This window comes from Aedes albopictus, chromosome 3 (genome assembly GCF_035046485.1).
Source record: "Aedes albopictus strain Foshan chromosome 3, AalbF5, whole genome shotgun sequence".
Classification (NCBI taxonomy): Eukaryota; Metazoa; Arthropoda; class Insecta; order Diptera; family Culicidae; genus Aedes; species Aedes albopictus.
This window is the reverse complement of record NC_085138.1, coordinates 196228934-196252211: the sequence shown is the minus strand read 5'-3', so window position 1 is coordinate 196252211 and position 23278 is coordinate 196228934. Positions and strand designations below refer to the sequence as shown.

General features: G+C 41.1%; 2 protein-coding genes across 2 annotated transcripts in view; one reads left to right on the top strand and one right to left on the bottom strand.

Moving 5' to 3' along the window:
• LOC109411608 (E3 ubiquitin-protein ligase KCMF1) overlaps positions 1–9615 on the top strand; it is a 48035-nt gene extending 38420 nt beyond the window's left edge. The window contains exons 4-5 of the mRNA XM_029859762.2: positions 3381–3736; positions 5822–9615. Coding sequence (XP_029715622.2) covers positions 3381–3736; positions 5822–6350 — 885 coding nt within the window. The 3' untranslated portion in view covers positions 6351–9615. The remainder of the gene's footprint in view (positions 1–3380; positions 3737–5821) is intronic.
• A 6088-nt stretch (positions 9616–15703) lies between these two features.
• LOC115261421 (uncharacterized) lies at positions 15704–16989 on the bottom strand. The gene is made up of 2 exons (XM_029863057.2): positions 16861–16989; positions 15704–16799 (listed from the first exon to the last, which is right to left on the bottom strand). Exon 2 carries the CDS (start codon positions 16775–16777, stop codon positions 16250–16252), a length of 528 nt encoding a protein of 175 aa, XP_029718917.2. The 5' UTR covers positions 16778–16799; positions 16861–16989; the 3' UTR covers positions 15704–16249.
• Positions 16990–23278: the final 6289 nt, after the last annotated feature.

Below are 23278 nucleotides of genomic sequence, written 5' to 3'. Positions count from 1 at the left end.
TATTGGCAACGGAATCCCACTTGACCGCCCCCGTACACATCCTTTCAACAATGTTGTTCGGATTGATATCTCAACCGCAAATCTCTTGCATTATCTACCTTTGTTCCACAAAGCGTGGACGGATATTCGAAGAGCATATGATCCGCGGTCTCGCGCATACCGGACATGCGGGGAAGCCTGCATGTCCGAACACCTAAAGTACCCATGGCCCGATAAAAATTATGTCAAGTGAAAGTTCACCTCGCCATGGGGCCTGCTCGTCCTATTAGACACGCTCGGTATGAGCCTGTATGCCCATCTACCCTTGCTGGAGGAATCCCTTACCCTCTGCCACTAGTACTACCTGGCTAGTACTACCCGTTGGACTGAAGCTTGTGGAAGGGGAGGGCGTCCTCAACATACTGTTAACCCGCCGTAATTCAAGTACGATTCGGGAGACCGTGGAAGTCGCGAAATTCCACTTGTCCGCCCCGTACACATTCCTTCAAATGTCCGGAGTGATATTTCTACGCATATCTCTTGCTCCACGAAGCGTGGACATGCAAAGAGCATATGCTGCGCGGTCTCGTCGCAGTTTCCGCACTCCGGACATGCGGGGGAGCCTGCATGTTCGAATCTGTGCAAATACCACCTAAAGCACCAATGGCCCGACTGAAATTGTATCAAGTAAAAGTTCACCTCGCCATGGGACCTGTTCGGTATGAGCCTGTGTTTCCATCTACCCTTGCTGGAGGAATCCCATACCCTCTGCCACTTCAGCATAGACGATGTTCTGGTGATCCGTCTCGCGCCTCTTATGCCACGTCGCTCTAAGCACTCTTCATCCTCTGGTACCACTAATACTATAGGCATCATGTCCGCTAGCACGCATACCGCGTTCTTTGAGATTGTGTGGCGCTAACCACCCTGAGGCACATCAGCCTGTGGGCACTTTCGAATCGCTTCACGTTTCGGTTGACCACTAGTGCAATCGACCACACAGCGGCGGGGAACCGTAATATGGAGACCGCTACTGTCGCCAGCATCTTACGTTTGCTCGAGACTACTGCCGAGCTATTTGACATCATCCTCGGCAAACCCACAATCGCCATGCTTGCCCTTGTGCAGCCATATTCCACGTGGCTTCCGAAGGAATTTTAGCTTATCGTCGATCATGACCCCAATTGATTCAGTGGGTCCATGGTCTTGTGTCGTTATTGCAAATTTAACTAACGGTTTAAACTCTAAAGTTGATCAATTGGTCATCATCAGCGGGTAACCAATCGTACAACTTTCCAGTGCGATCCGTAAACTGGTTCTTCAGATTTGTGCTCCTGAAAATAAATGGTGTGGCTTCGGCATTTACGGATACATAGACAATGATCAGTTGTTAGGATTTTCAATTCTTGATTACTATGTTTCTCTACTATAGATTGTGAAACGGGATTGAGATTGGGATTGGGGAACGCTTCGAATATTTTATTTTCTTCTCCAGCAAATACAGAAACATGAACTTTTTAGGGACAAAGGCCAAAGTAGACTTTTGTCCTTTCAAAAATCTATTTTCATAAAATAGCGTAGGCAGACAACCTTCTACTTACTAACGAAATACATATACGCTTAATCAACGTCCCCGTATCATAAAAACGACTGTCACATGACTCACACGGCTCTTGCTGAACAGTTGGAAACGGGCTGTCTGCAGATATCCTATAACAATTCCGAACATAGAAATTGTTCACGCAATAAAACTTCGATCGACAACCACCAAAAATCAGCATAAATCGATAGGTTTAAGCATAAGCGAGCATACAGTATAGATACCTACACTCCCGTTCAAAAGTTTGGGGTCACCCCCTCAAAAACATGTCATTTTTTTGGGCCCATATCTCCGCCAATTTGCGTCCGATTTCAAAACCCTAGTTTTCATTCAAAAGATAATAAGTCAAAGAAACTTTGAACATGATTTCAAAGAAACTTTTTCAAAAAATTTTGTATGTAAACTTAACCCAAAGTTGCCAAATTTTCTAAAAAAATGAATATAAACTTACGGCAGTGTCGCTGGAAGCTGGGTCAACCAAAATTTAAGATGAGAGCGGTAATATGACCCATTTTCTATTAGCTTTCAGCTGCTTTTTACAGAACTTAGCTAAAAAATCTAGAAAAAAAGTTATTAAGTAAATTAATCTTTGATGTCATCGTCCAAAAGTTTGGGGTCACCCCTCAAAATGCTGTATCGGCCAAAAGTTTGGGGTCACTATCGTAAAACATGGAAAAGTGATTTGTTGATATCTTTGTCATCTTTCATTCAATTTTAATTCTTCTTGGCTTATTTGAAACAAAATGAATGATACTTACTGCATAGACATTGAACCACACATATTTGTTGAAATTTACATACTAAAACTTAACGTAAAGTTGCCTTATTTTTTGAAGCGTGGTAAAATGTGCTAACTTTACATAACATTTTTATATACAAAAATCGTTAAATACGTTAAGTTGAAGACATCAAACGTAAATTTAGTTAATTATCTTTGAAATGAGCCAAAAATAATTAAAATTGAACTATAGATGACGAAGATATCACCAAATCACTTTTCCATGTTTTACGAAAGTGACCCCAAACTTTTGGCCGATACATCATATTGAGGGTGACCCCAAACTTCTGGTCGATGACATCAAGGATTAATTTACTTTATAACTTTTTTTCTAGATTTTTTAGCTAAGTTCTGCAAAAAGCAGTTGAAAGCTAATAGAAAATGGGTCATATTACCGCTCTCATCTTAAAATTTGGTCGACCCAGCTTCCAGCGACACTGCCGTAAGTTTATATTCATTTTTTAGAAAATTTGGCAACTTTGGGTTAAGTTTACATACAAAATTTTTTGAAAAAGTTTCTTTTAAATCATATTCAAAGTTTCTTTGACTTATTATCTTTTGGATGAAACCTAGGGTTTTGAAATCGGACGCAAATTGGCGGAGATATGGGCCTAAAAAAATGACATGTTTTTGAGGGGGTGACCCCAAACTTTTGAACGGGAGTGTACATGCATACTTAATACATAATCAGCACAGAGAGTTATAAATAAAATACAACCTGGCAATATCCGTTGTGATGCAAAAGTTTTCCGTCGTCAAGATATATAAACAACTTTTGTTTTCATCGATATCAGATGCCGATGGTGCATCGGTGATATAATTTTTGTTACTTTTTCCTTGTTACATCTGTTCAATCTGTGATCAATTTTTGTTTAGCGAATGAAAGCAGTGTTATCTAACCGTTATAATGTTTATTGTTATGTTCGAAAAGGTGCTTCCCACTAGAATTCGTTCGATGATTTGTGTGCCCTCCCGTATTAATGGAATGTTCATCTTTTTTCTTCCAACTGTCACCATTTCAAGGCCGCTCGTCAACAGCTAGAGCGATTACCGCGACGTCAGCAGCAACCAGTAGTGTCCTCCGCGACAAATGCAACCGGTGGCAGTAATGCGGCCGCCAATGCCAGCTCATCGTCCCAGCAGTCCAGTTCGATTATCACACTCAATGCCACGGGTTCCCGTGATGCACCGATCGCATCGTCGTCCTCGCTTCCGATGGTATCGTCCGGTATGGGCACGTGCAACATCCTTGGCGGCGTGTCGGCTGCTGCGGCGGCGGCCGCTGCACAGCAGCAGTCGCAGTTCTTGATGGCACGCTTCATGGTACCGAGCCTCGATGATGCCGAACTAGCACAACTGGAGCGTGATAGAGCTGATAGGTAAGCGAGATCATTTTTATGAATAGAAAGTTGCATGTATCAGGGATATAAGAGCACCACATGGTGTTCTAAACAATATGGCAAGTCAGAGAGCAATAGCGAACATGTTTAGAAAAAATATTAGTAAAAATGCAGTTTTAAGATGAAACAGCGGATTAACGTGGTGTTATCTCATAATGATAAACAATTTGAACGTCATAATAATAAGTTTTTAATTATTCAAACTACCTTCTAGTGAAGGGATAGTTCTTCAAATTGTAAAGAAATTATTTTCAAAACTTCGCGTTTCAAGTTGCCCTGGTGTACCTTAAGTCTCAACTGAACCATGAGGAACGACGAATCACGTCATAAAATCGTTGGAAAGGAATCAATGTCCGGCACATGTAACCGGTAGAATGAGAGCATCCCTCCTTGAAAATTTTGAAATTACTTCGCTTAGCTGAATCAGCTAAGCAGCATCTTGTTCTAGATGCCTTAGTTATTTATTTTATAACATAACCTGGCTCAAGATGACTGGACCGTAATGGAATTAGAACTCCAATACCTTCAGTATAACCATGATCTGTAACCACGCGCTTAATCAATGAGCTAAAGCAAGCTCCTGACAAACTCCATCTCTGTTTTTTTTATGAATTTAGACTTGAGCTCATTTAATGAACGTCATTCACTACCCGCCCTATTTATAATAACTTGATTGGGGAGATGAACAATTGAACTCGACTGGCAATGTATTATATTTTAAGGACAAGCTCATTAGAATCCCAAGATGGCCGCCACAATTACCGACTTTTCAACCTACTAGCGGTTTTTAACGCACAAACCTCGTGAAAACGTACACCAGCGTACATCACTCATGAAAATACGACTTTAACTGGATATCAAAAACAGAACGGCATTGCTTTTTCTCAATTTCGCTAGCATTGAAACATTCATTTGTAAAGTCAGAAATATTACACTGAAGTTTTTTTTACGACGGTAATGGTACCGCGTAAAAAAACGCGTAAAAAACCGCGTTATTTAAGAAACCGTCGTAAAAAAACCGCGTTATTTCAAAGGACGGACCGCGTAAAAAACCGCGAAAAAAACTTCAGTGTATTAAGAAGAATATGTGAGAAATCGTAAGATGTTCTGCAACACATTTCAAACGAATTTAGGGTAAAATATTTGATGTTACTAAGGTGGCTTTTGAACACCGACAATTTTTGTAAAAAAAAGTCTAGTTTCAGAAACTGGAGGGGTGTTAAGGGAACTATAATTACTATCTCGAATTTTGAAACGATGATGAAGTTCCCTGGGCTTGGATTATATCTTCCACTGGAATTCAAAGACGTTTGTTCTTAAAATGGTGTTGAATTACAGTGAAACCTCCATGAGTCGATATTGAAGGGACCATCGACTCAAGAAAATATCGAGTAGTGGAACAAAAATCCTTTGGGAAGCTTTTTGGGGGGACCATCATAGTAACCCAGAAATTATTTTTCATTATGGAAAAATTTACCTCCATGAGTCGATATCGAGTCAAGGAACATCGACTCATGGAGGTTCGACTGTATAGTATTTTTAATTGAATACCGACTTTTTTTAACTACGCCTGATGGGATCTCCGGAAGTAAAGCTCATATCACGGTCGCCATGTAGTAATAATCAAATGCGAATCAAATATGTATTGTGATTTCTTTTTGAGGCCGGACTGGACGGTTCGTTCATTTGGTCACTTGCGGTGAACAATCGACTAAAGCTATGTCAGTGCAGCGGAAATTGATATTGTCATCTTCAAAAACGCGAGGCAAATTGTTAGAAAGCGAGTAAATATAGCAAAAATAACACGCAGGCGAGTCACCTTAATCTGTACTTTATTCGTGTTCGCTCATTTACATTGATTTTTACTGGAAATAAATGAGCTGATAATCTTACTATACTAGCGCTCGCTGAAAATCGCTGATCACCTGTGCTACCATGGGAATGAGTGTGTTGAGGTCGTTGTCATTGTCATTGCTTCTTCCGATCGTAAATGCAGCAAAGGCATCGAGCTGTTCTATTACTGTTGCATATCACTAAGTTTTATCCGTTTTATTCTGCTTACAGATCACAATTCGTTCAAGCTTTAATGTTATCAACCATCGCCAACATCCAGTCGTTCAACAAGCCCGCCGACGAGGAGGTGACTGATGAGTTGAATTCATTGAGTTTAGGCATTGGCAGTAATAACACTAGTACCGTGAAAAAGAATGTAAAGAAGTCGTCCGGCAGCGATACTGACGAGCAGGATGGTGCAGCAAATTACAACAGCAAAGACGAGGGCAATTGTGATAATTTAAAACAGGTGGAAAGCGACGGTAGTTTTACGGACGAGCTGCAGAGTTTGCATGCCCCACAGGTGCTACCACGAGGTGGTTCCGGTCAGCAGCATCCGGGAAAGGGTAAATCTTCATCAAAATCAGGCGGCGGTGGAGGCGGAGGGGGAGGAGGCGGTGGCGGCGGAGGTATCGACAGACGTTCACGCCAGCATCAGCAAGCGGCCAATGCTGCTAAAGCTCGCGAACTAAAACAGGCCAACTCTTCGGCCAACACGCCGTCATCGATGTCGTCGAAACACGTTCCCGATTCTAGGTAGTGTTGTACAGCGAACATTATTTAAAATCACAGAGAGGTAAAAAATATACAAGATTATTATCATCTAAATATTGTACTGATAATTCACGCAGTGTAACCGCAAGTAGCGCAAGACGAGACTTTAAAGAAAAAAAAGAAGATGAAAAAACTACGAATGAAAGATTAAACTTTAATTAAATTATGAATATGAACAACAAAACATAATTGCAAACATATATAACACCTTAGGCATTATCATTACTGTGTAAACAGACAAAACAAGTAAATAGAGAACATTATAACAGAACAAAAACACTACTGCAAAATAATATTTATGGATGCAACAGCAAAAGTCACCAACCAGTACGTTCTAAACTCTACTTACTCGATCCAACAAACAGCCGTAGTGGGCTTTGTCCGTTTGTCTGTCAGTGTGGTGTTGATAAAAGAGTGAAAACGAGAGTGTCAAAGCCAGGAGGCTGCTTAATGTCGCCCCAGCCGGCGATGATGGATTGATTGATGCACCGCAGAAAAAAGAAAATATAAGCAAAACGTCTGTTACTCAGCAGTGGTTACGCAAAACAAAACAATACGAAACCGAACATCTTTGCATTGAAAGTTGTTTCTTTGCCCAAGAACACACACAAACATTTATACATACACGAAAGTGCTAAACAAAGAAAAGGAAAGGTGTGTCGCCAACTGTTTTCATGAATTCAAACACGATCACCATGTTGCACCGATGGAAAAGCGATCTAAAACGGCTAATTTTCGGGGATAATGATGGTCCTGAACGTTTGATCATGTTCTCTATGCTTCAATGACCAACAATGTGTGAAGAAGTAGGCATTTTGGCGAGCCTGTTTCGATCTCCTGGCGATGTGTTCTGTATGCCATTTGGGTGTTCGTCAAAATGCTGCTTTCACCTTTCGATCAACACCTGTCCGTTCCTATGGATGGTCCCGTTCTTAACCTTGCTGGAAGAGATGGGAGAAATTCCCTTCCCAGCAGAACACAATTTAGTAGAACAAGGTGCATACAGGTATTTTAAGTAGCTACCTATATCTATGGTAGTTGCGAAGTGTTCCTGGATCAACATCTTGCAGAATTCCTCAAAATATTTCAACGGAATTCCCTGAAATTGAAATGTGGTTTTAACCTGTCTTAACACATTTCCTCCAGTTCCAGTTAGCCTAGTGGTTAAGGCTATGGATTGCCAATCCGGAGACGGCGGGTTCGATTCCCGTTCCGGTCGAGAAAATTTTCTCGACTCCCTGGGCATAGTGTATCATTGTACTTGCTTCACAATATTTAAAATCATGCAATGGCAGGCAAAGAAAGCCCTTCAATTAACCCTCTAATACCCAATCCCGCCTTTAGACGAGGTATAGTTTGAGCATTTTTGTAATTTTTGTTTCGTGGAAAATCAATTTTTTGATATTTTTGGCTGATATTTAGGACTGTTCTGTATATCTCAAAATGGTTTTCGGTGTATTTTAAAGCGTATTTACATTTTTTAAAAATCATTGAAAAATTGATGTTTTAGTCACCTTTTAGAAGTCATTGTTTATTTTGTATTGAATCGCTACAATTAACATATTTTAAATTTTTCCCAAATCATTCAATCGTTGTTTAATAGTTTAAGAGAATCGAATACACTCTAAAATTATTTTCCTTAAAATTACACGGAAAATAAAATTTTCTGTGAAAAAAATTTAAAATAATAATATTTCAAAAATAATCATAAAATCTCAAAATGTTTTCATCTCAAAAAATCCGTTCCCCAAATTGGCTTCCAGGAAAAATATAAAAGTGTGGGGATGTTTAAAAATAAAAATTAAAAAAATCAAAAACTGAAATTCACGAAATCGAGAATTAAAAAGAATCATCTTCCAAAACATGTTTAAATCGATTTTAGATGACGAAAAATGATATTTAGATCAGAATCAAAAATTTGGGTATTAGAGGGTTAATAACTGTGGAAGTGTACAAAGAACTCTAAGTTGAAACGAGGCAGGCCAAGTCTCAGTGGGGACAATATGTAGCATTTTGGAATTGTGACTTTTCGAATCGTGGTCAGGGGTTCCTGTTGGTCGGTGTTTTTTTTTCTCTCAATCGACAACGGGCAATTTTTTAGAATGTAGAAATTCAACGAACTTGTGGGATCGTTGTTATCCGCAATAATTAGGTACTATTTTGGATCGCTTTTTTCAACGTGCATGGTTCTTACGGGAATCATACAGCGCAGCGGATGGCACTTTGCATGTCTAGGGTGTGATAGTGATAATCTTCCTCCTCCGTTGAAGAAGAGAGATAAATTTCATCGGGACATCATCATTTTGGTTGGAAAGGGTTTGATGACATTACCTATATAGCGAATGGGATGCAAATAGGATATTAATTTTTAATTGCAACAAGGATAGAAAGGCAGTGAAAATGAAGCATCTAGAACGTAGAGCATGGGATAGGCCAACAACTTGAATGCGAAACGATCAACTGAAATTTATGAGGGAAATACATGAACTTTAGGAAGAGTTTCTTAAAAGGTTACTTCATGTTTCTAAATTCCGGTTGTAGTGATGGTTCTTGAGCGCACTACCGTTTTGGAAATTGTAGGACCAACAGTTCATTCATTCGCCAAGAACTATTACTAAACCTGGTGTTTCAAATCGAATGTTTCCTTCGGTTTTATTTTTTTTGATACTTTCGCAGCACATATACACCCAAACATTTACGCTTAGGTATAATTGACATTCTTGCGGGAAAAATTGCAAAAAAGTTAATGCTAGGTGACGATAGTAAAACAAAATGGTCCTTGAATAGAAGAAAATTCGTTGTTATTAGTGTTTATTTCTTTCATTTACTAGTAGGTAGTACCTATGTATGTTCCTTAGGAAGTTTCCAGCTAAACAAGGAAAAATCTTCTCTCAGTTCTTCTATCGGCAGCATCTTCTTCCAGTCAATTTGTGGGTGAGAATTTGTATGACACATTTTTTTTCTTTCTCCAAACATACGTAGTCGATACCATCAGCTACTGCTACCAATATGCAACGCTTCGTACTCTAAATTTTCCTTTTTTGAAGTTTCAACCAATTATTTATTTATTTGCATGGGTACCAAACCACATCAAAACGCTAGACACGGTGAGTTTCGTAATCGTAAAACGCAGAATTATTATTAAACTAAAATATAGTGCTTGTATAGAAATTTGAATTTTAATAAAAATGATCAATAATTACAAACAAATAAAATTCAATGTTGAAAATAAATAAAAATAATATACTAAATCGGTGTGTTTTGTGTTTCATTGAATATCACATCAGGAAACCTTATAAACGATTAGGTATTCCAGGAACAGGATTAACATAATGGATGACGGTCAAGTAGTGGAACCACCAACACTGGATGAGGTTAAAAAGGCCCTTAAGGAGCTGAAAAACAGCAAGGCTGCTGGGAAGGACGAGGTCCCGGTCGAACTTTGTTAATCACGGAAGCGAGCAGCTAAATCAATCAATCCACCAGATTATTGTAAAGATTTGAGAGGATGAAGAATTGCCTACCAGCTGATTGGATGGCCTCACATGCCCAATCTACAAGAAAGGGCACAGACGACTGGAGTGTGCTAATTACAGAGGGATTACCCTTTTAAATTCGGCGTATAAGATACTGTCGCGTGTCCTGTTCAACAGACTGCGACCTGTTGAGGAGTCCTACGTCGGCAAATACCAGGCTGGTTTCCGTGAGGGCAGATCAACGACTGATCAAATCAAGCATAATTTTTCAAATCGACGTATCTAAGTTTTTCACTGATCTGAGTAAATTCATGGCCAATGTTGACGACCATTTCACTAAAATAGTTTTTTATAAAAAGACTTTTCATAAGTTTTTTCGTGCTTAACATCACCAGATATACCGTGCCATGCCCTAATACCGTGTGCCTCCTAATACCGTGTATTCGAAGAGAAACTCAAATATTTCACTAAGTGTATTATTTTTTTTAACTGAGTAACTAGTTTAATCATTAGCATATTAAACCTTCATAAGTTAGGCGTAATAAATTTAGCACATATTTACAAAAACAAGCAATTAAAAATATTTACAAAATGTGAGTGCGAAGTACCAATACACGGTATTAGGGCATGGTTCCTTTTGTGTTCCAAATACCGTGTTTCAGTTAAAACTGCAAACTGAAAATATTATTGATACTTTTTTACTTTATGAATCAATTGTACAAACCTCTAGGCAACGTTTGGCGCACAGGTTCATTTAAGTATGAACTTAGTATGATCGATATAGTGATGATTCAAAGGACCACCAATGTATGCGGGTCACATACACGGTATTAGGCACAATGCTATGTTTTACCATTTTGATGTTAACAATGGTTTAAATATTTGGATTTCCATTAATTATATTCTTTATGCATAATGCACACAATAAGCAATAATATAGCGTTTAAAAAATCAAGAAACACGGATAATTGATTTTTACAGGGCTCTTTGAAGGGAAGAGCATCCTTAAGGTCACGGTATTAGGGCATGGCACGGTATAGCACGCACTAGGCAAGAAACAAAACCTACTCATTCCATATCATTTTCACAATGAATTTTGACAAAAATACACATACACCGGGTTGGTTCGAGATACGTCATGCCAGATACGTCGCTTTTGTATGGTGCCAGTTTGGTGTATCTGTTACTTTTGATTTTGGCTAGATACGTCGTTTGGTTTTCTCATATATCAAAACGGTGTATCTACCAGTAAAGTTGTAAACATCAAAATAGTTAGATACGTCGTTTTGAACAATATACTTAGTTAAACAAATTAAGCAATAAATCATCAAACAGTGATATGGGTTCTTCAATTTGCTTTATGAATCATGCATACAGCAGTTAACCCGGATTTGTTTACATTCTCGAGTTACGTCGGATTGAAAAGTGATGCTTGAAATGTTTATCCTAAGGATGATCCTAGATAAATTTCGGATATAGCGGCGTCGGTGGTGTAGTGGTAAGCGTGGTTGCCTCTCACCCCAGTCGGTCTAGGTTCAATCCTAGTCGACGCCGTCGGTATTTCTGAGACAAAAATATCTGATCACGCCTTCCCTCGGATAGGAAGTAAAGCCGTAGGTCCCGGCCCATGTGTTGATGGGTTCGATATGTAGGGTGTCAGGTGTGTGTGGATGTCTCCCTGACCGTCCGTGTTTAGGCTTAGAACCAGAAATAGGCGGACGTTAAACTAGAGCTGATGCCGAACGGTGTCGGCTCGCCAGAAATAAGAAGAAGAAGAAGAAATTTCGGGTATATATTTATTTTGCTTGCAGACTCGCCATTTGTTCATTGATTTTAAAGCAGCGTACGATTCAGTGAAAAGAAATTAGCTTTGGCAGATAATGTCAGAACATGGTTTTCCGGCGAAACTAATAAGGCTGATACGCGCAACGCTGGATGGATCAAATTTAAGTACATATTCGAATCGTGGATGAAGTGTCTACGTCGTTTGTGACCTTGGATGGATTGAAGCAGGGGGATGCTCTTTCGAATTTATTATTCAACATTGCACTCGAAGGAGCGATTAGGAGGTCAGGAATGGCTCTATCATCACACTGTCACACAATGCTCCTCGGTTTTGCGGACGATATTGATCTCATCGGCATCGACCGTAGGGCAGTGGAGAAAGCTTATGCTCCTCTGAAGAGAGAGACAGCGAGGATAGGCTTGACGATTAACTCTACCAAGACAAAGTACATGATAGTGGGTAGAGACAGAAACAGGCCTAGTGGTGTTAGTGCTGAGGTAGTGATTGATGGGGATGTGTTTGAAGTTGTTGAAGAACTTGTTTATCTTGGAACACTTGTGACATGTGACAATGACGTTTCCCGTGGAGTGAAAAGTCGTATTGCAGCTGCGAATAGGGCCTCTTACGGATTGCGTAGCCAGCTTAGGTCCCGTAACTTGCAAACGCAAACAAAATTCGCTCTGTATAAGACGCTGATTCTTCCGGTTGCCATCTACGGTCACGAAGCGAGGACGTTAAAGGAGGTAGACCGAACGGTCTTGGAGTTTTCGAGCGCAAAGTGCTGCGGACAATTCTCGGTGGGAAACAAGAAAAGGTAGTGTGGTGCATGTGAGATATAAGATGTACTGAATAAAGCTGTGATAAAGAGAATGATCACAGCAGGCGATATAGCGCATTTGAATGTGATGCGAACTGTCAAGCAGACAATGTTAGCATCCCTGCTTGCGTAGCAACAACTCCAGGCGTCACCCAACCGCGTTCACTCTTGCCACTTGCGAACCAACGTCAGCCTGGGTAAGTTGTGTGTGCTGCACGTGAAGGGTGATTCCTTCCCAGAGAAATCCCAAACTCCCACATTGGCGAATTCCTGCCAGTTTTTCGTTGAATTGCGAAAAAAAAAATCGAACCAATTTATTATTTCGCTGGGAGGAATCACTCTTCAATTTGCATGCGAAAGTGAGAAAATTACTACAGCACAAAAAAAAAAGTGAAAAATGTGGCGTGATATTCATCGTGGGCTCCGGATGGTGCATGCTTCCGGATGATTTTGTGTGCTTGGACAATTATGGAGGAAGAAATAAAACACGAGAAAAATAAACCAGCAGCAGTAACTGGTAAGGAAAAGCTATAGTGATTCTGTTATTTTGTGCTTACAGCGTGTTGTTTGCCGTGGGGGAAAACCTTCGGCAATGTCCGCTGCCGAAAAGCAAGGTTAGAAAGATCCTGTTGTTTTGCATTGCGCAAATGTCGGATCGAATGCTTACAGCGTGTTGTTTGCCGTGGGGGGAAACCTCCGGCAATGTCCGCTGCCGAAAAGCAAGGTTAGAAAGATCCTGTTGTTTTGCAACGTGCAAATGTCGGATCGAATGCTTACAGCGTGTTGTTTGCCGTGGGGGGAAACCTCCGGCAATGTCCGCTGCCGAAAAGCAAGGTTAGAAAGATCCTGTTGTTTTGCAACGTGCAAATGTCGGATCGAATGCTTACAGCGTGTTGTTTGCCGTGGGGGAAAACCTCCGGCAATGTCCGCTGCCGAAAAGCAAGGTTAGAAAGATCCTGTTGTTTTGCATCGTGCAAATGTCGGATCGGAAGCTTACAGCATGTTGTTTGCCGTGGAGGAAGAATGTCGACAATGTCCGCTGACGAAAAGCTAGGTTAGAAAGATCCTGTTGTTTTGCATCGTGCAAATGTCGGATCCAGTGGGGCAGCATGGACGTCAACCACGAATAGATGTGCCGTAGTTCACATGAATTTGACATGTTTGGGAAATTGACACTTTTGGGCATAAAGAGAATGATCACAGCAGGCGATATAGCGCATTTGAATGTGATGCGAACTGTCAAGCAGACAATGTTAGCATCCCTGCTTGCGTAGCAACAACTCCAGGCGTCACCCAACCGCGTTCACTCTTGCCACTTGCGAACCAACGTCAGCCTGGGTAAGTTGTGTGTGCTGCACGTGAAGGGTGATTCCTTCCCAGAGAAATCCCAAACTCCCACATTGGCGAATTCCTGCCAGTTTTTCGTTGAATTGCGAAAAAAAAATCGAACCAATTTATTATTTCGCTGGGAGGAATCACTCTTCAATTTGCATGCGAAAGTGAGAAAATTACTACAGCACAAAAAAAAAGTGAAAAATGTGGCGTGATATTCATCGTGGGCTCCGGATGGTGCATGCTTCCGGATGATTTTGTGTGCTTGGACAATTATGGAGGAAGAAATAAAACACGAGAAAAATAAACCAGCAGCAGTAACTGGTAAGGAAAAGCTATAGTGATTCTGTTATTTTGTGCTTACAGCGTGTTGTTTGCCGTGGGGGAAAACCTTCGGCAATGTCCGCTGCCGAAAAGCAAGGTTAGAAAGATCCTGTTGTTTTGCATTGCGCAAATGTCGGATCGAATGCTTACAGCGTGTTGTTTGCCGTGGGGGGAAACCTCCGGCAATGTCCGCTGCCGAAAAGCAAGGTTAGAAAGATCCTGTTGTTTTGCAACGTGCAAATGTCGGATCGAATGCTTACAGCGTGTTGTTTGCCGTGGGGGGAAACCTCCGGCAATGTCCGCTGCCGAAAAGCAAGGTTAGAAAGATCCTGTTGTTTTGCAACGTGCAAATGTGTGAATGCAAATGTCGGATCGAATGCTTACAGCGTGTTGTTTGCCGTGGGGGAAAACCTCCGGCAATGTCCGCTGCCGAAAAGCAAGGTTAGAAAGATCCTGTTGTTTTGCATTGTGCAAATGTCGGATCGAATGCTTACAGCGTGTTGTTTGCCGTGGGGGGAAACCTCCGGCAATGTCCGCTGCCGAAAAGCAAGGTTAGAAAGATCCTGTTGTTTTGCAACGTGCAAATGTCGGATCGAATGCTTACAGCGTGTTGTTTGCCGTGGGGGGAAACCTCCGGCAATGTCCGCTGCCGAAAAGCAAGGTTAGAAAGATCCTGTTGTTTTGCAACGTGCAAATGTCGGATCGAATGCTTACAGCGTGTTGTTTGCCGTGGGGGAAAACCTCCGGCAATGTCCGCTGCCGAAAAGCAAGGTTAGAAAGATCCTGTTGTTTTGCATCGTGCAAATGTCGGATCGGAAGCTTACAGCATGTTGTTTGCCGTGAAGGAAGAATGTCGACAATGTCCGCTGACGAAAAGCTAGGTTAGAAAGATCCTGTTGTTTTGCATCGTGCAAATGTCGGATCCAGTGGGGCAGCATGGACGTCAACCACGAATACACTGAAAAAAGCCTTGCAGTAATGACAAGCACACAAATGTTTTTAAATTTACCATGGCAAAACATGATCATCGACCCACCAACGCTTCTTGTGTGCGTTTTGTTTCTTCTCACATCAACCGGTTCGATAGCTGAGTGGTAGCGTGCGAGCCTGGTGATGTCAAGATTCTTGGTTCGAATCCGGTTGCCAACAGAAACTTTTTTTAATTGAAAATCGAGTCCATGGTAAAATTGAAAACATAATTCTGTTGAATTAAAACGAAACTCAGTCTGCACAAATTTAGTGGCGTTGTGCATTTAAATTGACCCTCAGAATAGTAATTTTCACCGCAAGCCGCCGTTCAGTGTAGATGTGCCGTAGTTCACATGAATTTGACATGTTTGGGAAATTGACACTTTTGGGCATAAAGAGAATGATCACAGCAGGCGATATAGCGCATTTGAATGTGATGCGAACTGTCAAGCAGACAATGTTAGCATCCCTGCTTGCGTAGCAACAACTCCAGGCGTCACCCAACCGCGTTCACTCTTGCCACTAGCGAACCAACGTCAGCCTGGGTAAGTTGTGTGTGCTGCACGTGAAGGGTGATTCCTTCCCAGAGAAATCCCAAACTCCCACAGTGCAGACGCATGAATCACGAGTTGTACCAAGTGTACGAAGATGCGAATATTGTGAAACGTATAAAATACGGCAGACTTCAGTGGACTGGACACGTAGTGCGAATGTCGGAAGAAAGAATAGCGAAAACAATAATCAGCAGAAAACCCGGTAGAGGTAGGCGACTTCGTGGGCGGTCGCGAACTCGCTGGCTGCACGCGGTTTAAGAAGATCCACGATCCCTACACGTTCGGGGAAACTGGAGGAACATCGTCCAAGACCGACGAAGATGGTGCTCTACTATACGCTCGGTTTTCGGTCATGTTCTGAGATCGAGAGTCACGTCAGTTCGTCGATGAGACGATCCCTCCAGTTTGCGCGGCCAACAGGGACCATTTGTCTAGCATAGGGTCTAGCACTTTAGTGGATTATGTGTTATACTAAATGTAGTAAAAACGTATGACTTCTCAAATAAATTTCCAAAACAAATTTTATTTATTATTTGACTATTTAATAGTTCCTTACTCGCATGTTATTATTTGTTAATCTTTTGATTAACTGGTTGAATTGAATCTTTCAATAACTTCAAGAACGGTCTACATCACTGGTGATGCACTTCCAGCCATCTTTTTCATGAGACTCGCAAGCAGCTTCTCCCGTTTTTCGCGCTTCTTCTGGCTGGTCTCCAGCACGTCCTGGAGCTTCTTAACCATGTTTCGCTTCTCGTGCTTCACCTTGCCATCCACCTTTCTGTACTTTGCCGCCTTCTTGGCACATTTCTTCACCTTTTTGTTCATCTTATGAATGCGCCCCGCATAATACTGTTGGGCCATCTTCCGGCAATTGGACCCGAACCGTGTCCTGTCATATCCGATGGCGTCTTGAAAATTTCCCATGCTGTTATCGATCACAGCCATGGTGGAGGCAAAATTATTACGGATCGGGCGCCTGGGGACCAAAGCCATTTCATTTGGTTCATCGTCGCCTTCGACGTACTTCATATAGCGCGTCGAGTGGGTCACCTCAATCATCTTCCGGATGCGTCGCTTGTGGTCCTCTGAGGGGCAAGAACGCTCATCTGAGGACTTTGTAATCTTGATGGAGTGGCTTAATATTTCGGTCATTTTTGCGGCTTTTTTGGGGGAGCTAGAAATAGTGAATTACAATGACATTAAATCTTTAAAAGTACATAAATTTTAAGATTTACCTTGGTAATTTTCCGAAATAATTTAGATTTTCACTGAAAAAGAACGCTAGCGTCACGCGCAAAGAAAAAATCGCATGTGCGAGGGATTTGAAAAATTTTCACTTTGAGAACTCGTTTGAGAACTGTCATCAACGTCAACATATGTTGATAACTCAATAACTGCTCCGCAAATGTTATGCGAGATTTTGATACTTCTGTGAATCTAACAACCAGCTTTCATCAACCAGTTTTATTTTTCCGTGTTTTTGCTGGTTGGTGGGAATCTAACAACCAGTTTTTGTACCGTACTTGAACAAAGGGGTGACTTTGTACCGATAAAAGATTAATCCTGTAAAACATGTGTCCGATCCATCGCAACAACTGAAAATGTTGCGCAACGTGAAAAAGTTGCATTGCTATGAAAAATGTTGCATGGTATGGTTACATAGCAAAAAAATGTTGCATGCTGCAAAACGTTACCTCCATAAGAATACCTATGTAGGCGTCATGCGATGTAGTGTCATGCGATATTAAAAATGTTGCACGATATAAAACACGTTGCATGACATTGAGAATGTTGCATCTCATGAAAAATGTTGCATGCCTCCAAAATGTCACCTTCATGAGAGTACTAGTATTGGTTGTATGTCACTTATAACAATAATGTTGCATGATACAAAAGGTGTATGCCATTAAAGTTGTTGCATGACATGAAAAATGTAGCATCACAAGAAAAATGTAGCATGTCCGCAAAAGATCACCTCTGATAGAATACTAATGTGGGTAGGATGTCAAACAATAGAAAGAATGTAGCTGACATGTTGCAGATATGAAAATTGTTGCATCGCATGGAAAACGTTGCATGCCTGTAAAATGTCACCTTCATGAGAATACTAGTATTGGTTGTATGTCACTTATAACAATAATGTTGCATGATACAAAAAGTGCATGCCATGAAAGTTGTTGCATGACATGAAAAATGTAGCATCACAAGAAAAATGTAGCATGTCCGCAAAAGATCACCTCTGATAGAATACTAATGTGGGTAGGATGTCAAACAATAGAAAGAATGTAGCTGACATGTTGCAGATATGAAAATTGTTGCATCGCATGGAAAACGTTGCATGCCTGTAAAATGTCACCTTCATGAGAATACTAGTATTGGTTGTATGTCACTTATAACAATAATGTTGCATGATACAAAAAGTGCATGCCATGAAAGCTGTTGCATGACATGAAAAATGTAGCATCACAAGAAAAATGTAGCATGTCCGCAAAATATCACCTCTGATAGAATACTAATGTGGGTAGGATGTCAAACTATAGAAAGAATGTAGCTGACATGTTGCAGATATGGAAATTGTTGCATCGCATGGAAAACGTTGCATGCCTGTAAAATGTCACCTTCATGAGAATACTAGTATTGGTTGTATGTCACTTATAACAATAATGTTGCATGATACAAAAAGTGCATGCCATGAAAGTTGTTGCATGACATGAAAAATGTAGCATCACATGAAAAATGTAGCATATCCGCAAAAGATCACCTCTGATAGAATACTAATGTGATTTGGGGCCAGTTCACTGATTTCATGTAGGGAAAATGTTTGACTTTTAACAACCACTTTCCTTGTATATGGGTAACCCACCCTAAATCGTCATTTGGCAAAAACTGCCCGATAGAAAGTGAATGTCTCCCTCCTAAACCTTAAGTTTAGACCCCAATTCATCTACTAAGGGCAAAGACTTGAGGCCAGTTCACTGACTTCATGTAGGAAAAATGTTTGACTTTTAACAAACACTTTCCTTGTATATGGGTAACCCACCCTAAATCGTCATTTGGCAAAAACTGCCCGATAGAAAGTGAATGTCTCCCTCCTAAACCTTAAGTTTAGACCCCAAGTCATCTACTAAGGGCAAAGACTTGAGGCCAGTTCACTGAATTTGTGTGGTAGAACTGTTTGACTTTTAACAACCACTTTTCCTTGTATATGGGTAACCCACCCTAAATCGTCATTTGGCAAAAACTGCCCGATAGAAAATGAATGTCTCCCTCCTAAACCTTAAGTTTAAACCCCAATTCATCTACTAAGGGCAAAGACTTGAGGCCAGTTCACTGATTTCATGTAGGAAAAATGTTTGACTTTTAACAACCACTTTCCTTGTATATGGGTAACCCACCCTAAATCGTCATTTGGCAAAAACTGCCCGATAGAAAGTGAACGTCTCCCTCCTAAACCTTAAGTATAGACCCCAAGGCATCTACTAAGGGCAAAGACTTGAGGCCAGTTCACTGATTTCATGTAGGAAAAATGTTTGACTTTTAACAACCACTTTCCTTGTATATGGGTAACCCACCCTAAATCGTCATTTGGCAAAAACTGCCCGATAGAAAGTGAATGTCTCCCTCCAAAACCTTAAGTTTAGACCCCAAGTCATCTTCTAAGGTCAAAGACTTGAGGCCAGTTCACTGAATTTGTGTAGTAGAACTGTTTGACATTTAACAACCACTTTTCCTTGTATATGGGTAACCCACCCTAAATCGTCATTTGGCAAAAACTGCCCGATAGAAAGTGAACGTCTCCCTCCTAAACCTTAAGTTTAGACCCCAAGGCATCTACTAAGGGCAAAGACTTGAGGCCAGTTCACTGATTCTGTGTGGTAGAACTGTTTGACATTTAACAACCACTTTTCCTAGTATATGGGTAACCCACCCTAAATCGTCATTTGGCAAAAACTGCCCGATAGAAAATGAACGTCTCCCTCCTAAACCTTAAGTTTAGACCCTAAGTCATCTACTAAGGGCAAAGACTTGAGGCCAGTTCACTGAATTTGTGTGGTACAACTGTTTGACTTTTAACAACCACTTTTCCTTGTATATGGGTAACCCACCCTAAATCGTCATTTGGCAAAAACTGCCCGATAGAAAGTGAACGTCTCTCTCCTAAACCTTAAGTTTAGACCCCAAGGCATCTACTAAGGGCAAAGACTTGAGGCCAGTTCACTGATTCTGTGCGGTAGAACTGTTAGACATTTAACAACCACTTTCCTTGTATATGGGTAACCCACCCTAAATCGTCATTTGGCAAAAACTGCCCGATAGAAAGTGAATGTCTCCCTCCTAAACCTTAAGTTTAGACCCCAAGTCATCTTCTAAGGGCAAAGACTTGAGGCCAGTTCACTGATTTCATGTAGGAAAAATGTTTGACTTTTAACAACCACTTTCCTTGTATATGGGTAACCCACCCTAAATCGTCATTTGGCAAAAACTGCCCGATAGAAAGTGAACGTCTCCCTCCTAAACCTTAAGTTTAGACCCCAAGTCATCTACTAAGGGCAAAGACTTGAGGCCAGTTCACTGAATTTGTGTGGTACAACTGTTTGACTTCTAACAACCACTTTTCCTTGTATATGGGTAACCCACCCTAAATCGTCATTTGGCAAAAACTGCCCGATAGAAAGTGAATGTGTCCCTCCTAAACCTTAAGTTTAGACCCCAAGGCATCTACTTAGGGCAAAGACTTGAGGCCAGTTCACTGATTCTGTGTGGTAGAACTGTTTGACATTTAACAACCACTTTTCCTAGTATATGGGTAACCCACCCTAAATCGTCATTTGGCAAAAACTGCCCGATAGAAAGTGAACGTGTCCCTCCTAAACCTTGAGTTTAGACCCCAAGTCATCTTCAAAGGGTAAAGACTTGAGGCCAGTTCACTGAATTTGTGTGGTAGAACTGTTTGACTTTTAACAACCACTTTTCCTTGTATATGGGTAACCCACCCTAAATCGTCATTTGGCAAAAACTGCCCGATAGAATGTGAACGTCTCCCTCCTAAACCTTAAGTTAAGACCCCAAGTCATCTACTAAGGGCAAAGACTTGAGGCCAGTTCACTGAATTTGTGTGGTAGAACTGTTTGACTTTTAACAACCACTTTTCCTTGTATATGGGTAACCCACCCTAAATCGTCATTTGGCAAAAACTGCCCGATAGAAAGTGAACGTCTCCCTCCTAAACCTTAAGTTTAGACCCCAAGACATCTACTAAGGGCAAAGACTTGAGGCCAGTTCACTGATTCTGTGCGGTAGAACTGTTTGACTTTTAACAACCACTTTCCTTGTATATGGGTAACCCACCCTAAATCGTCATTTGGCAAAAACTGCCCGATAGAAAGTGAACGTCTCCCTCCTAAACCTTAAGTTTAGACCCCAAGGCATCTACTAAGGGCAAAGACTTGAGGCCAGTTCACTGATTCTGTGTGGTAGAACTGTTTGACATTTAACAACCACTTTTCCTAGTATATGGGTAACCCACCCTAAATCGTCATTTGGCAAAAACTGCCCGATAGAAAGTGAACGTGTCCCTCCTAAACCTTAAGTTTAGACCCCAAGTCATCTTCTAAGGGCAAAGACTTGAGGCCAGTTCGCTGATTTCATGTAGGAAAAATGTTTGACTTTTAACAACCACTTTTCTTGTATATGGGTAACCCACCCTAAATCGTCATTTGGCAAAAACTGCCCGATAGAAAGTGAATGTCTCCCTCCTTAATCTTAAGTTTAGACCCCAAGTCATCTTCTAAGGGCAAAGACTTGAGGCCAGTTCACTGAATTTGTGTGGTAGAACTGTTTGACTTTTAACAACCACTTTTCCTTGTATATGGGTAACCCACCCTAAATCTTCATTTGGCAAAAACTGCCCGATAAAAAGTGAACGTCTCCCTCCCAAACCTTAAGTTTAGACCCCAAGTCATCTACTAAGGGCAAAGACTTGAGGCCAGTTCACTGAATTTGTGTGGTACAACTGTTTGACTTTTAACAACCACTTTTCCTTGTATATGGGTAACCCACCCTAAATCGTCATTTGGCAAAAACTGCCCGATAGAAAGTGAACGTCTCTCTCCTAAACCTTAAGTTTAGACCCCAAGGCATCTACTAAGGGCAAAGACTTGAGGCCAGTTCACTGATTCTGTGTGGTAGAACTGTTTGACATTTAACAACCACTTTTCCTAGTATATGGGTAACCCACCCTAAATCGTCATTTGACAAAAACTGCCCGATAGAAAGTGAACGTCTCCCTCCTAAACCTTAAGTTTAGACCCCAAGGCATCTACTAAGGGCAAAGACTTGAGGCCAGTTCACTGAATTTGTGTGGTACAACTGTTTGACTTTTAACAACCACTTTTCCTTGTATATGGGTAACCCACCCTAAATCGCCATTTGGCAAAAACTGCCCGATAGAAAGTGAACGTCTCCCTCCTAAACCTTAAGTTAAGACCCCAAGTCATCTTAGGGCAAAGACTTGAGGCCAGTTCACTGATTTCATGTAGGAAAAATGTTTGACTTTTAACAACCTTTTTCCTTGTATATGGGTAACCCACCCTAAATCGTCATTTGGCAAAAACTGCCCGATAGAAAGTGAACGTCTCCCTCCTAAACCTTAAGTTTAGACCCCAAGTCATCTTCTAAGGGCAAAGACTTGAGGCCAGTTCACTGATTTCATGTAGGAAAAATGTTTGACTTTTAACAACCTTTTTCCTTGTATATGGGTAACCCACCCTAAATCGTCATTTGGCAAAAACTGCCCGATAGAAAGTGAACGTCTCCCTCCTAAACCTTAAGTTTAGACCCCAAGGCATCTACTTAGGGCAAAGACTTGAGGCCAGTTCACTGATTCTGTGCGGTAGAACTGTTTGACTTTTAACAACCACTTTCCTTGTATATGGGTAACCCACCCTAAATCGTCATTTGGCAAAAACTGCCCAAAAGAAAGTGAACGTCTCCCTCCTAAACCTTAAGTTTAGACCCCAAGGCATCTACTAAGGGCAAAGACTTGAGGCCAGTTCGCTGATTTCATGTAGGAAAAATGTTTGACTTTTAACAACCTTTTTCCTTGTATATGGGTAACCCACCCTGAATCGTCATTTGGCAATAACTGCCCGATAGAAAGTGAACGTCTCCCTCCTAAACCCTAAGTTTAGACCCCAAGTCATCTTCTAAGGGCAAAGACTTGAGGCCAGTTCACTGATTTCATGTAGGAAAAATGTTTGACTTTTAACAACCTTTTTCCTTGTATATGGGTAACCCACCCTAAATCGTCATTTGGCAAAAACTGCCCAAAAGAAAGTGAACGTCTCCCTCCTAAACCTTAAGTTTAGACCCCAAGGCATCTACTAAGGGCAAAGACTTGAGGCCAGTTCGCTGATTTCATGTAGGAAAAATGTTTGACTTTTAACAACCTTTTTCCTTGTATATGGGTAACCCACCCTAAATCGCCATTTGGCAAAAACTGCCCGATAGAAAGTGAACGTCTCCCTCCTAAACCTTAAGTTTAGACCCCAAGTCATCTAAGGGCAAAGACTTGAGGCCAGTTCACTGATTTCATGTAGGAAAAATGTTTGACTTTTAACAACCTTTTTCCTTGTATATGGGTAACCCACCCTA